The 15,746-nt window shown below is 46.9% G+C and overlaps 1 protein-coding gene across 1 annotated transcript; it reads left to right on the top strand.

The window, feature by feature from the left end:
* The first annotated feature begins 10,516 nt into the window (after window positions 1–10,516).
* Window positions 10,517–15,351, top strand: Hasp (Hig-anchoring scaffold protein). The gene is made up of 4 exons (XM_046610945.2): window positions 10,517–11,603; window positions 12,431–12,561; window positions 12,635–12,875; window positions 13,029–15,351. The coding sequence occupies exons 1-4, from the start codon at window positions 10,820–10,822 to the stop codon at window positions 15,146–15,148; spliced, it is 3,276 nt and encodes a 1,091-aa protein (XP_046466901.1). The 5' UTR covers window positions 10,517–10,819; the 3' UTR covers window positions 15,149–15,351.
* Window positions 15,352–15,746: the final 395 nt, after the last annotated feature.

Genomic DNA, 15,746 nt, shown 5'->3' with positions numbered 1-15,746 from the left:
TTAATTCTGTTTATCGTGGAGCAATGCGACTTTGGATACCTGCATTATTACGGAGCGCGCGGTCGATGATACTGCCGGATTTCATTCGACCGAGGAGAAATACGCGGGATGTTTCTGGCCGTGGAGCTGATGGCGATCATGGATCTATCGCAGGATCGATGCTGTCGGGCCGATCGGGCAGTTTTCTAGCTCTTCCTATCCTGTTATTATACCCATCCTGCGGACCTTTGAAACACTCCCACGCCGCGGAGGGTAATCTGATCAGGGGTTAACCTGACCCTGACCTGTGCCATCGAACCACCTGCAGCACACAAGGCGACCCAACCTGATTTCGACGCGCATCTTCCCACCGCGTTTTGTTGCCCCATTTTTATCGCTCACTCACACACGTCAACAAATTTTGCGGTAATAACGATCGGACCTGTCCGCATCCGGACACTCCATGACCCGCCTTGTCCAATTCACCCGGAAGGATATCAAGTTTCTATCAAACGGAATTCAATGCGCGTGCAACGACGACCTATTTTTCGCACGAATTTATAACAGCGTCCACGTTGTAGTTACGGATATTCTTATCGGGATTGTCGAAAGTTCGGCAAGTCGAGTAAGTCTTCGAGCAGGAGAACCCTGAGCTTTTTTACAATTCAAACTGATTGATTATCACGCTATTGCGGTGGCTGCAGTTGCGTGGGCGGTGAAAGCGCAGCTCGGGAAGGAGCTTAGAGGAGTAGAGAGAGAGAGAGAGAGAGAGAGAGAGAGAGAGAGAGAGAGAGAGAGAGAGAGGGGAGAGTCGGTGCCTAACGTGGATTGTTATTATTATTCACCATTTTTAATTCCAGTGTCAACAATTACCGCTACAAGATTGTACGCCTTGGCTATCAAGCGGCAGGTGCGGCTTCCATATAAGGTTAAAAGGCCATACCTTGCTCGAGAGACACTCGAGAGGTTATGGACTCTCTCCGTTATACGGGGAGCGATAAACACACGCGTCAGTCGTCGATTATCGTGCTCACTCCCACGCGTTGCGGGCGCGTGGGACGAAAGGGTTTCTTTATTATCATATCCGAGGATCTGACGGATCCTGAGACGTGGAGGCAATTTTCGAGATGGGGAACATTATCAATTTTCTACTTTTCAACTGGATCCAAAGGTGGCAGCCATTCGATTTGATTGCCCGAAGATTCCCATCGCGTAAACGACTCGCTGTCGATTTGAAAATGACTTTCCGGTTCGTGAGTATGGAAATGTGTGAATCACGGAATTGATGGGGAAAAGATGCGATCGAATAAGCGTGCGGTCGGATTCATCTGGGAATTTTATCTCACGTCGAGCATCCGATCCCTTCGCTCACTCAACTCGTATACATCTCGTTCATTCTGGGACGTATGGAGAACTGGAAACCTTCGGCTTCCATGCGACGCACGATTTCTATGCAACCGATTGTCTATTGTGATTTTTACTCCGTACTTTTCACGTCCTATACATAAAACCGGCAGAAAGAGAAATGGAGTGAAAGAGAGACGTAGAGAAAAAGAGCCAGACAGATAGAAAAATAAATAAAAGTAAAATAAAAGAATCATCCACCTGCGGCAATTTTTGAACCATCAAATCTACCCCCCGAAGAGCACCCGCGGAGAAAGCATCGTGCCTTCTTGAAATTGTGAAGAATCTTGTTAAAAAGACGTCCGCGTTTTCAATGGATTCCCTCGGCAAGCCTTACAATCCGCTCGAAAAACCGCGTCGGCATTTCATATACACAGAATTTCACTCATTCTCGACGTGACACGTGATCTTATAATGCCTGCCTTCAGTCGCTTGTCGGTTCAATCGACGGAGCCTGCGGAGTTCCAGGCAACTCGGGTTACAGACTTGACAGACATATCGGTAACGGGACAGATATTGAGAGAAAAAAGAGTCGAAAATTTTTCAATGTCGGACAAACATCCCTGTTTCGAAGTTCTATCAATCAGATCGATACAACGAGGAGTAAAAACCGAAATGCTTGTAACGAAAAAGTGATAGGTAGATAGCAATTCTCCAACTTTTCTTACAAGAGTGTTTTTTGTCACATAACGATCAACTTTTTGCCAACAATCTTTGGCTGCAGCGCAGCGATTAGATAAAATCGGGAATTTCTCGCCTCGGTCGATTAGCTCCGTCGTTTTATTTTTATTACCGGGAATTCTCATCACGATCAATTGCCGCTTAGCCGCTTTCGATCGGCGCTACGGATAATTGAGAAAATACTTTTACCGGATGACCCGCAGATTCCCCGATCGCGTCGACTCGGCAAGCCGGCTTGGACCTTCTTACTTTTTCCCGGTAAAACTTGTACGCGAGATTTTTGCGTGGGCAACTATAATCACGGTTCTGTAATATCGGAGGGTCCGATCACCGCACGATTCGACGTGGCTGCAGGGTGCCGAAACTCGGTTGGGCTTTTTTCGAGGACTCCAAGGGAGCGCGGAAAGAGAGTCACCCGCTGACCAGAACCTGTGTTCTTTTAATTGGAACCAGGACCGAATCGCCGATCGACTGCAGGTGAATCGCATCGATTTGTATCATTGGCAGATCATTACTCATCGCCCCCCTCGGCCGACTCACCGGCTGGTTCCATTAAACGAATCCGTATTGTGTACCGTCACGTGAGATAAAGAACCGCCGTTCGATCAGAATAGACGATTCCGCGATTCTCGCCGATCGGGTCGTTTCTTCCCCGACGTCCTTTCGACGTTCGGCTGGAGTCAAGTGGATTCAGGTGTTGTCGCTCTATTCAACGGCGCGTACCTTTAACGGTGCACGTGCCAACCGGAAGCGGATACGCATCGTGGGAAAATAGACGCAGGAGGCGACAAGAGGCCGTTTGCTTCTCATTTTAACGACGAGCCGGGTCTTGACAGGCGATCGGAAACCGACTTACACCGCTCACGGTGCTCACGGGGGCGAGCTGAGTCCCATGCGGAGATAAGCCGACGTCTCGAAATCGCCGAGAGTGAGAAGATACGGGAAAAAAAAGAAAGAGAGGAACGGGACGGGTCCAGTTTATAATTGACTGATCACGAGGCTCGCCGCGCGGACGCGTGCCAATTAGATTATTCATCCCGCGGTGCCAGGTGCTCTCCGGATTTCTTTACCCCGCGGTGAGACGAACACGAGCACTTCTTATTCCCCTCGAGAGAAGGCCGAATTTCCTCCGTCTCGAACGGGCCCGCAAAAAGATAACAACGCGAGAATATGGAACGGACGTTTCTTATTCGGTTTCGTACCCACCTACCTGCGAAAAATACCTGCATGTACCGTACATTGCGCCATCGGCTGCCACGACGCGACTTGTGTGCAACGCACCTACGGGTTGCGTGTGAGCGAATCGCGCGCTATCTTCACGCACACTTTAATTACCTGTAACGGTGAACCCGCTCGCGCTGTTTATCTTTCGCACTTCCAGCCAATTTAACCGCGAATCGACCGAGCGCTTTTGTACTCGGTGATATACGCTTCGCAGCTCGGTGTTGGTTTGTTAATAACGGCCAGGCATGCTCTGAAACGTGTTTCGGTCGTCATTTGAACGACGGAGAATCGAGAAGGCTTGTCGTAAATTAGACGAGAGAAAAACTACTGCTCGATCTTTACATCCCTGCGGATCAAAGTGGGATCATTTTTTAACTCATCATTTGTCGAAAGATTATCGAGTAGAATTTCTACATTATTGATAAATGTTTTGTCCGAAATTTGGTGTGACAGAAATGAGCTGCTGTTCGAAATTAAGGCTCATACAATTTTGCATTATTCTTACGGCGATCGAATCAGAGAGTCGTTGTCCATAATTTTCAAATGCTGAAATCAAAAAATTATCTCGTTCACAACCTTGAGAACGAATAGAATAATCGAGCTTGCAACGCATATTCGAGAGTAAATGGTCGATGCAATTTTTTTTCCACTCACCACAATATTCTCTCAATATTGAATATATTTTGGACTTTGACGTGTGTCTGTCCACTTGAAAATTCGCTGCCTCTTTGCCAGAGGTAATCACTATTCTTAAACGACTTACACATGTGTGCGATGCGTGCTATAAGCGATGTCGTGCTATTAAGTTGTTGTACTTAAATGATCGAGTCAGCAGACCGGTACTTCAATAAAGCGGTCGTCTTATCAGTGCGATTGCATGAGCCGAGATCTCTCCGAGTCTTGACTCGAGGCGAGATGTCGTATATATTCATATATAAACATTTCACGACTGTCGGATGAATTTTATCGCTGTTATTAAGTCGCGTCAGCTGAATTTTTTCTTTCTCTTTTGCATTTTCTTTTTTTTTTTATTCGATGCCAGAGGCCCTTTTGTTGCTCGGTATTTGAAGAGCACCGCGGTCACTTCGGACTCCTCGAGTCGTCGGTTGTTTTAACGAGTCGTAATTTAAAATTCAAAATTTTTATTTATACGAAAAGGTGAACAATATACGCTTTTATTTTTAGTTTTTCACCCTCTCTCCTCTTTCACACGGATTTAGAGGATTCAGATGAACGCCGTCTGACGCAACGCCTTTCAGAGAGGATTAGCTGAGTTTTAGTCACGGGCTCGAATGAGCCCACTCATTTTTGAAGATCCAAATTTTATGCGAGACGCTCGTTTACGAGCGAAGATTAACAGCATATCTTATCCCGACATCCCGTCGGACACGTTTGCACTTGAGCAGTCGCAGCTTTCGACCTCGAATTTCAACTCCTATATCGCAGTTGTGAGGTATAATAATTCAACGTAAATCGGTGAAACCGTGAAGCGAACGAATGGAAAAATCTCTGTTCTTATACCACCGTGATTTTATACAATCGCACTGTGCAATATCAAGGAAATATTCCTGGAATTTTAGAGAAACCGCAAACTTATCGTAGAAACCGCGTAAGCTTGCCGTTGCAAGTGCTGTGTTTCCAGAAATCTTATCGTGGTAACTGTAACACCGCAATAAATGAATAAGTAAACAAATAAATAAAAAACGTTTCCAACGCGATTGAGCGGTAAGCCATTAGTGCATTCGCTTTTATCACATTATATATATATATATATATATATACATATACCACCAGCTATAAACGAATGTATAATTATAATTTTATATCACGGAGTGCGCTGTTGAAACACGTGCAATATTATGACTCCAGAGTCGCGTTTTCAGGGCAATGACGAAGAACTAAAAAGTGGATGTCTTCATCACCGCGAAAAATTCACGTCCAGCTGGTGTAATGAAACCGCGAGTGCCTAGCCTCCTCGGGCATGGAATTCGCCTTTGCGTACATATATTTATATATATATATATATGTATACCTATGTATATATATATATATATATGTAACGTAAAAATTCATCCACATTGAAAGGAGGCAGTGAGCAAACGACACGCGTAGACTCCTTTAACACGGCGTGGGTCTCTTAAGCACGCCCCAAGCGTCGTCGGCGCTGGTCGTTTGTCGAGCCGTCCGACCGCGCACGCGAGCCTTAGGATGATAATCAGACGAGCCCGGTAATACGATGGGGGCGTGCGAGAATAACGCATTGCTTGAAATATTTAACGAGAAGATAATTTGGTGGTGCTTGTGGCACTTCGGTGTGGGTGCAGCGGAGGAGTTGATCCGATCCAGAAGAGACCTTGCCGCCTCGTGGAGAACGGACGGAGAGAAGAGGAGGCGTTGTTAGGGGAGCCATTTGGAACTCGTGCTCGACAATTCGGTCCGGTTGTACGCGGGGTATAATTCCCGGAGCATAAATTGAAAAGGAAAAAGAAATATCCGTTTTCCTCCGCGTCACCTGCAAAGGTTCGTTATCTCGGAGCTTGTATCTCGTCATCTAGAGTGCCTCCGGCATCCGGGATCACGTGGCGCGGAGTCCCCTGCACGTCGCGTACATCCGCGGTGGGACCGGATGTAGGAAGTAATACTGAATATTTAATCAGGCAATGAACAATGACGCGGAACTACCGACTGTTGGAAGGGGACGTGAGGCCCTTGACTTTGCGTTTACGATCCATCGATGACCTTTTCGGGCAGTTTATTCAGCTGGTTTTGTCGATCGGGACTTGTCCTGCGAAACGACTAACCCACGGCGACATAACTTGACCGACATTCAAACTCGGATCTCGAGTCATGCGAGCGAGATTAATGGAGATGGATTCGCGGGGCGAAATCCGTGGAGATTCGGAACCGGGGCTAATTACAGAGCGCTCCGGAGCCGCGGCATCGAGAAATTAACGTAGCGCAAAGCGCGCTGCGCAACCCCACGGCGTAAATCATTACCTACGCGGCAAAGGAGATCCGGGATGAAACAAAACGGGGAGAGCCAGTTTCAGTGCAATTTCGCCTTTTATAGTTCTCAGTTATTTTTCGCGAACCTTGGCACTGTGCCGCGGAAGAAATACATACCGTCAAATATTAATGTTTACCGCAGGGCATCCAAAAGCTCCCCGAGGCATCGGCCAATCAAGAGTCGGTCCTCCTTCCTCTTCCTGATTGCGACAGCTGAAGATTCGGAGAATTGTTTCGTTCTCTCCGCTCTGATGAACGGGTGTGTAGAACGATAATTATTGGGAACCGGGGAAAGCAATGGACGACCATAAATGTGTTATTATATGCAGGAAGGCGCAGCGAAGGGATGAAAAAGGGGAGGAAATGGAAAAAGAATTGAGATGAAAAAATTACCGACGCGTGACCCACACGCGTCATTCTCCTCAAGAAGCGGCGAAGGCTTATAATCTTGGTGTCAGGAGTAGGACTTTCACCGGGCACGCGCGTTTGCCTTAAGAAGGAAGAACGCTCTGCAGATGCAGCGGGCCCGAGCGAGGCAGGGCACAATCGCGAGGTAATCCCTCCTGGACGTGCAGTTAAAACGGATGGAATTATATGAATTGAATCGGGTTGAATTGGAAAGGGGGCGAGGAGGATATTGTGAGCGGTGAGTATATGTGTGTAATTTACGCGGGGCAAAAGCGTTCGAGAAAGAGACGCGGTGGATCCAAGTGTGGTAATAACACTGCAGCGCGACTTGCGCACGACGCGTTCCCTTCTTCCGCCGAAAGAAGTGCACGGGAATGAAAAGAAAATAATATAAATAAATTAAAACGCATCTTGTGATCCCGGCACAAAGGGGATGTGGAAACACGTTCGTGATCGGCCTCGCTCTTTCGCTATTAACGGATCGTGCCATGCTCTCTCGATAATCGTCCGACTACCCCGTACAATCCGAGTAGTCCTACGCTATTCAGTGGCAACGTTAGCCGGACCGGTTAAATCGCTTTATTTTCCTCGTAAATTATAAGTATACAGCGAAGTACAAAACACTCCAGTTTTCGGCTTGATTTCGAAGCAGAGATCGTAATAACAAGATCTCAGTGATGTATAGATTGGATAGGGATTTGCGTGATTTTGTTCGCAACGCAACGGATGAAAGAAGACAGGTATTTGAAAAAAGAAAAGAAAATATTGAATTGCACTCCGTGCCGGGCTCAAATCGAAACTTCCCATTCAGTTTCATCGTGAATGCATCCGATTGCGTGTCGATCGAGATATGAAATTACTTGAAACGGGTAGCTTATTGCGGAAACAGATGCGATACCGTAAGGTGCGGAGGTCACAGGCGTCAGAACCCTGCATTCGAACGAGGACATTTTGTCGTCATTATCCGGCCGTTGGAATTTAATTTCAGCAAATTTCAAGACGCGCGACGTTCCATGTACAGTATTTATATCTATTAACGCAGAGCAATTTCATTACGCGCAATTTGTCAACAGGCGTTGGAATTTCAATTTCGCCTCTCGTTAATCCATTGGATACCAAGCCAATTTCCTTGAAAAGAGGCCAAGTGGTTCGAGGATTGATTCACGCGGATCTCGATGCCGAAATCTTCCCGAATACACGCGATAAAACGAATCTTTTAGCGAAGAATTAAATCCCCTTGGGAGTTATCGAGCCAATTATAATCCCTTTGTCCGGGGATCAAATGAAAGATCTTAATCCTGAGATCTTATCAGGCTTCTCGTTCAAATCGATCCCACGATAATCTCGCTTTCGAATGCCAACCAAAATTTGCAACATCGTTGCGCTTGAGCATCCGAGCAATTGACGACTATGGTAAGAATAAAAATGTATGAGAACCTGAAACTGGAAAAATTGTACAAAATTTCTCCAGTTCAATTTCAATTCAAACTCAAGGATTACAAGTAACGTGCTTCCATGGGATTAAGATTTTTCCGTACCCCAGGGACTCTGTGTATTCGGGGGTCAAAATTGCAGCTTGCCTTGTGCGAATATTTGCGTGCCGTAGCGTCAACGACCGCGCGTTCAACCATCCAACAGACGCAGATTTATTTCACCTTTTCGGACAATACTTGCACGAGCCTGGGCTCCAAGTAGAATATGCTACCTTAATTTTTATATATATACGTGCCGCAGCTTAACCGGAATGCGCCGATCGCCGCTTTGTCAATTGACACCGGAATTTTGCGATTCTGTACTTGCTCAAGGGCACCGTACCGCCCACAACGAGACAAAAGGGACGTCCCTCACCCATCGGTCTTTCAGTGGTTCTCATTGGTCTTAGTTCATTTCGCTGCCGAAAGTAGAATTGGAGAGGACGATTCAGAAACATTTATAACCAGTTGTTTCATCCCTGCAGATTTTGTATGGGTGAAAACTACGTTGTAGAACCATGGTACACCTTGGACCTACTAAATGGTTTAGAATTTATTTCCAAATGGATAATATGTATCTAATAAATCAAAACATCGAAGCTTCCCAGCGTACGTAAGCAGATAGTTGCAGGTAACTTTTTGAATAATTTCAAGATTCTGCGTTGCTATTCACTGCCAGTAGCTTGGATATTGAGGATATAATGCGTCCGGATAGTGAGAAGGAACTGGTCAGGTCAGCGACGTTGACTGACTGCAGTAGCCGGGTCTAGGGTGTGGCTCTTCTAGGGGACGACGGAAAAAGGGAAGCGGTTGAGAACCGGTAAGCTTCTTAGTCACGAAGACGCCCGGAGACCAAAGAGCCGAAGATGTCGCCGACAGAGCCTCGAGATCCCTTGTCTTTCAGAACCACTCCCATTTTCGGCTACCGGGTTACAACCGTTCTCAGTTCATCCCTGCAGGCGCGACAGACGGAAACACGCATCCTCTGTCCTCACGTCGAGCTCGTGTGTATTAGGGTGACTCAAAAGAGATTCGAAAGAAGACAGAAAGAAGAAAGATAGAAATTGGGTTATACATGCTCGATCTTTAGATCTCCCGCTCTCTTGTTTTCAGCCTGTCAATATTTTAAATACAGATGAAAGGTATTCCAATTTCCCGATTCTACCGAAAGACCGTGAAGGCGTTGAAAAGAAGTGAAGACCAAGCATCACTTGGATTATTTCTGAATATGCGCAGCGTCATTAACCAACGAAAGATTTAATAAATGTGTAATTTGTGGTTCCCTGATATGTTGCTGCGAGTCTAGGTCTACGGAAAAAAGAGTGAGGCACGGAATGGTACCTAATTTGAATAAGATAAATAAAGACATCTCGGAGACGGGAGGTACGGCTGATACAAGCGATAGCAGTAACGATCTCCACTAGAGAAGGACGAGCATTGAACTCAGTCCGATTGATTACTATCGTTAAGAAGACAATGGTCAACATCGGCTTACCTTAACGATGGAGTCGATTTAAGAATTGGCTGGGATTACCTTGTGGTAGCCCTAACTAACAAGTTGAAGCTTATACTTTTATCTGTTTGAAATTGATCTTCTAGGCGTATCGCCCACGCCAACAGCTCGAGGTTGTGGCACCTCTGGAAACTGTATATATGTATTTCAGAATTACTTGGCCGCAATTGACGTCATCATTAACCACCGACAGCTGTTAGCCTGCTCAGCGAGAATGTCTTTCTTTTTCACGGTTGACAGTCACCTCGAACTTTATCGAATCTCCAAGTCATGACCTGCGGCTAAATAGTAACCAGCTCTTTGTTCCTGCTGAATAAAATTTACACTCAAGAAATTTCTGGACTTCTCGATCCCCTGGCACGTGAAACGGGTCTCTCGTTAAGGACAAGAAGCGATTAGCTTAAGTGATTCGCGAATCTGTGTCGATTAATGCAATTCAATCGAACTCTGTGCCACGGGCAGCCAGCTGGTGGCATTCAGCCTGTTCGGTGCACCGGTTGCGGATTTACGGTTTTGCAGGTGTTCGCTGCAGCGGCTTCTCGCCATTGCATTGGCGGGTTAGCACCTTTTCGCAAAGCTTGCGTCAAGTAAACTGCTCGTTTTAACACCTTGTTCTGCGAAGCGATCGCTTCGAGTCTCGTCGCTGCACGCAGCGCGGTGATTCTGGGTCAACGGTAATGTTCTAGATATAATTTCCCAAGCCCCTTCGTCCGCAGGCAAAGATACTCTTCGCCATCTATCGGATGCTGCGAAACTAGGAGATGTATTGAACAACCCGAATGCGCAAGGCTGATGCGCCCGGGGCTGTCTGGCTTTGCGTCGATCGTCGCGGCCGACGTGACCCGCGGTGAGAAGTCGTGGCTTTAAAAGTATCGGCTCAGGGTATCACTTTGAGCGGCGTTACTCGGGGTGCTCGTGAGACGAGATGAGGTCGTAAAAAAACTCGGGAAATTGCCCGGGAAAGCGTAACTGTACCCGACGGTGTTTCGGGGTGGAGCTTCACGTAGTAAACAGAAGCAATGTAACTAGTCTGCGTGGCTAGTTTGTTCCGAAGGCAAGCTATCAACGCGAATCGACGCGGAGCTGGTGAAATTGAATACGACAAATCAAAGAGAGCTTTAACGGAGACGGGATGAAACTTTGCGTCGTGAGCCTCGTGCTCCTCGTCCTCGGCGCGCAAGTCCATCGGTCGGAATCGAAATTCCGGAAACAGGTGCTGGCCGATGACGAGGACGAGGGTGACGACTTCGACGACGACGAGGAGGAGGAGTACAGCGATAGTTACCGGAAAACCGAGATCGACGACGACGGGAGGATATACAAAAACCCGCGAAATTCACCCTCGGCGATGTGTCCGCGGGAAGAGGAGCAGGCTGACAGGTTGGGGCAAAAGTGTCTAAGAAAGTGCTCGACGGACGAGGATTGCAAGAGCAAAAAGAAGAAATGTCGGTGCGACGGTGCCTGCGGTATGTCGTGTATAAAACCGGACCGCGAGTGTCCGGAATTGAGTGACATTGAACACGGAGGGATGACCGTCGCCGGCAAGTTCTTCGGCGATGCGGTTCGATATAGCTGCGATCCTGGCTTCTTCGTGGTGGGTCTTGCCGAGCAGACTTGCAGGGCCGACGGACACTGGACCGGCACCACGCCGGTTTGCAAAGAGGATCCAAACTCCTTCTGTGCCGAACCACCGCAGGTCAAGAATGCCAGAAGCAACGCTCTCCTCGAACAGACAACCTTTGACCTCGACAGTACGATTAGATATTTCTGCCACCACGGCTACGCCACCGACGGCTTCCCCACCGCCAAGTGTCTGATGAAAAATCGCGCTCCGGCGAGTTGGTTCGGACCAGACATATCCTGCAAGCCGAGAGACTGTGGACCACCCGCCAACATCCCCAACGGATGGCACGCAGGTAATGTCATCTTGGTAAAATCATTCAATTCAGAGGTCAATTTGTGACAGGATCGCATCAAGTGAAGAGTAAACCGGATTAGGAACCGATGGGTGCTTTATTTTCATTTTTCATGAAAGAAATTTCAATCGAAAGTTCAGCATCTACGGCGAACTACAAAAAATTACGTTTTGACGCAGATCATCAGATCATATTTGATTGACGTGTAATTTCTGCAGTATTTCATGCAGCTGAGATTCTGTGAAACCGATTCTTGATCAGTCATGAAATTTCAGAATTCAGGTTTCGGGTTTTTCCCGGTGTTTTCAATACATCTTTATTGCCCGACTTGATACATTTGGTTTGATTGTTGGTGGATGATTCATTTGAGTGTAAGGTATCTTATTCGATGGAGGTGTACTCTGCCGGTTCCTAATTAGCTTGGATTGGATGTTGACGAAGTTTCGATAACTTCCAAACTTGATTAGCTTACTGCCTGCTTCGCAAACATTCTGATAAATATACATTACAATTGGACTTTCACTTCTGTTATATTACTAAAAGAGCTTATTGATTCTGCAACCAAACTTTGCCCGAATAAATTCGCTTCTTCAAAAAGAGTGTACACGTATTCCCCGTGGGAAATTTAATTTCAAACTCTTTGAGTAACGAAAGCTGAGCTTCAAAACGGAAAAAATTATACTCACGAGTACATAGATACACCAGTTTGAAACGAGTGTATAGAAAACGTCAATAACAGCGACGAGCCTTATTTTGAATAGGCAACGTATGAATGTATCCGTTGATATCGAACTCTATTTCTGCATTTTCATATCAACTGTACAAAGGTGAATGCTACACGTACGACTGTCGCGTTTCATATCACTGCGAGGATGGCCACGACCTGGTAGGAAGGCCCGAAAAGGTATGTTTAGCGGATGGAACCTGGGTGCCAAAGGAAATGCCACAGTGCGTTCAGGTGAGCCTTTAGCGAATTAGTGAACATTTTTTAAATTTTGTTTCATGTCTCCAATATTTCAACCGACTTTCAGGTGACTTCGGTGCAATGTCCACCCCCGAAAGATCCCCCCAATGGAAGGGCAGTCTATACTTCATGCTCCTACAACTCGGTGGTATCATACGAATGCAAGTACGGCTTCACGATTGTTGGAGATGCGACGAGAAGATGCGGCGCAGACAAGAATTGGTCAGGACAGCCACCCGTTTGCCAAGAGATAAACTGTGGCCCCCCGGGGATCCTGTACAACGGGTGGATAGAGAATATAGAATCAGGTGAATCAATTTCTCGAGAATCGTTCTGCCCTAGTCGTTCCTGCTTTGCGAATTTTTGTTTCACCATGAACTGCTTCCCATCGTGTTTCTATTTGCTGCGCCATGTTCATGTAGCGACATTTGATAAGGGTATTCCTTGCCATTGATCCACAGGTACCGGACTAGGCGCCAGCATAATATTTCGCTGCAACCCGCACATGACGCTGGAGGGCAACACGTCGTCGGTGTGTCAGATCGACGGCACGTGGCGTTATCCGGTTCCGCGGTGTCTGGCCCCCTGCATCGTGCCGAGCGTGGACAAGGGGCACATTTGGGTGGTGAGCGACAAAAACCGGGTGAACAACGTGAGCGTGGTTGAACACGGGGAGAAGCTGACAGTGGTGTGCGAGTCGGGCTACGAGTTCGTCGCGAACAGGACGCCGATCGTCTGCCACAACGGTTCGTGGGCCGTGATTCCGAGCTGCACCCCAGCGAGGTGCAAGCAGATGCCGAGGACCCCGAAAAACGGAATGGTCATTGCCCCGAAAACTGAGCACGGAATGCGCGCCGTGTTTAAGTGCAAAGACGGATACGAGCTGCAAGGTGACTCAAAATTCGTCGAGTGCAATTTCGGCAATTGGACCGGGGAGATTCCGCACTGTCACGAAGTGTTTTGCCCCTTTCCGGGCTACATAACGAACGGCAAGGTTCTGATCGTCGGCAACATGGGCGTCTACGATCTCCGGCCGTACGTGAGGAAGATTGTCAACAACAAGCAAATCATGTACGACTGCGACCGAGGATTCGTACTCAGCGAGGGACCGCCGGGGGCTACTTGCATCGGTGGGTATTGGAGTCCCAGGGAACTGCCCAAGTGTGTACCTGGCCAGCATCCGAGACTGAGATGGAGTCGTCGGCGCAGATCGATCGCCGGATCGCACAGGAGATCGAATTCTAGCCTGCCCTACAAGAAGGTCATTGACTTCTTCAGGAGGATAAGTAGGAAGGTGCTGCACTTGGGAGCGAGGAAAAAGCCGCGGGGCCACGCGAGCCACAAGACAAACGGGAAACACAGATGGCAGTCGAGTCCAGGTAACGACTCGACGAACAGCACCTGGAAGTGGGAGTTTTTTGGTCACGGTAAAAACGGGACGGGTATAAGCAGGGAGAAGATGATCAATTTTCTGGAAATCATTTACCAGAAACTGGCACACGTCGACGCTAAACAACGACGCAAGACGGCCAACTTCAGCATGCACGAACTCCTTAACGTTTTTAGCATCAATTCGCTTCACGTCGACCTGGAGGAGGCCCTGAAAAATACATCCGCGAAAAATGGTACAGGCCCGGTATTCCGGGTCCAGAGTCAGAAGCAATTCGCCAAGTACAGAAGAGGCTTTGAGAGGATTGTCAGGTTCTACAGCAGGAGCGAGAGCCATAAGAAGTCGAAAAAGTGCGGCACTGATCACGGGGATGATGCCGATAGAAGACGGCGGGTCAAACCTGGAAAGCACAAGCACAATGGTAACGGTAAATACAAAGGCTTCTATAAGTTCTTGAATAATTACTTGGAAGATAAATTGTCAAACGCTCAGGCCAAGAATACTACGGCCGAACTGATTAAGAGAATGAACATAGATATATTTACTATTAAGAATGGTACGACAATCGCGATCAGCGATGTTTACGCGTTTTTTAAACATATCATAGAGAATAAATTAAACGTCGACAATGTGAACGGAATAAACGAGGCGAGGACGGTCGGGACGACGGAGGCTTCGGGCGATTCAACTATCAACGCAAACGCGACGGTCCCGCTTAATGTATCGTCGACGGTAACTCCAAGGGAAAATTCGATTCGGAACAATGAAATTCCGCCCCACGTAGCGAAGAATGATACGGTCAAAGGCCGTGGCAATCGAATTTGGGACACTCCCAAGGAGATGAGTGTCTCGTTTCAGAAAAGGAAATTACTTTCCCTCGACTATCCGTTGAGTAATAAAAAATCTGAGTCGCAATTCGACGAGCCGGATAACCAATCGTCTCGTAGATCCAAGTTCGGACAATTGACTCTGAATGAGCTTGAGGCCCAACAACAGAATCGTTTGAAGCGATTTCTTACTCCCTCAGAAATTGAGAACCAAATATTTCTTAAGAATTTGTACTTGACCGCCTACGAAGACGAGTACAGGGCGAATGTAAAACGGTCCATTATACAAAGCAATCGAACCCATCCAAGTCTGTACGAGATGCGGGGTCGCCGGGATCCCCTTGTCGAGTACAAGCGCAAGTAAGACTATTTTTAATGTGATATTATACCATGTTGCGGAATTTCATTAATTGTTACAATACAATCAATATCAATTATCAACGTCGAATCATCAATGTATTACGTGTATACAACAATAGTCAATTTTTCCTCCCCGTCATAATTCATGTTACGTGTAACTATATACATATTATACTAACTACAGCCAAGCTACGCTTTTTCAATAAATCGATTTTTTCCATGGAACTTCAATCAACAATACGCGCCCACTGTTTTCAATTCTCCTCAAATATATCTATAGGCATCAGTTGTCGGGGCAATATGAAACGGAAGCTGTTTCACTCCGATCGGTGTTGGTACCCTTTCTGCCAATATGACACATCTCGTTCATTACCGCCGCTCTAACTTAATCCAAATAGACAGTATCACACGCTACAACGACAATTGTTAAACTTTTTATGTTTTCCGTTTCTGATGAGAAAAATTATAATTAGCGAGGTTTTCAGAGAGTTGCGTCATGCGTTCACGGATTGAAATTCGTTTAATTGATAATTAGCCCGTGTGTTTGGTCATGTCTAGCTTAACATTCAGTAACCAGAACCGAAGGTAATTGGTTTGATCGA

Source organism: Neodiprion pinetum, chromosome 2, assembly GCF_021155775.2.
Source record: "Neodiprion pinetum isolate iyNeoPine1 chromosome 2, iyNeoPine1.2, whole genome shotgun sequence".
NCBI classification, from domain to species: domain Eukaryota; kingdom Metazoa; phylum Arthropoda; class Insecta; order Hymenoptera; family Diprionidae; genus Neodiprion; species Neodiprion pinetum.
This window is presented reverse-complemented; position numbering and strand designations above follow the sequence as displayed.

Coding starts and splice junctions, on each gene's coding strand:
- Hasp (XM_046610945.2), top strand. CDS start 10,820: ATGAAACTTTGCGTCGTGAGCCTCGTGCTCCTCGTCCTCGGCGCGCAA. Junction 11,604..12,430: donor CCCCAACGGATGGCACGCAG/GTAATGTCATCT, acceptor AACTGTACAAAG/GTGAATGCTACACGTACGAC. Junction 12,876..13,028: donor GATAGAGAATATAGAATCAG/GTGAATCAATTT, acceptor ATTGATCCACAG/GTACCGGACTAGGCGCCAGC.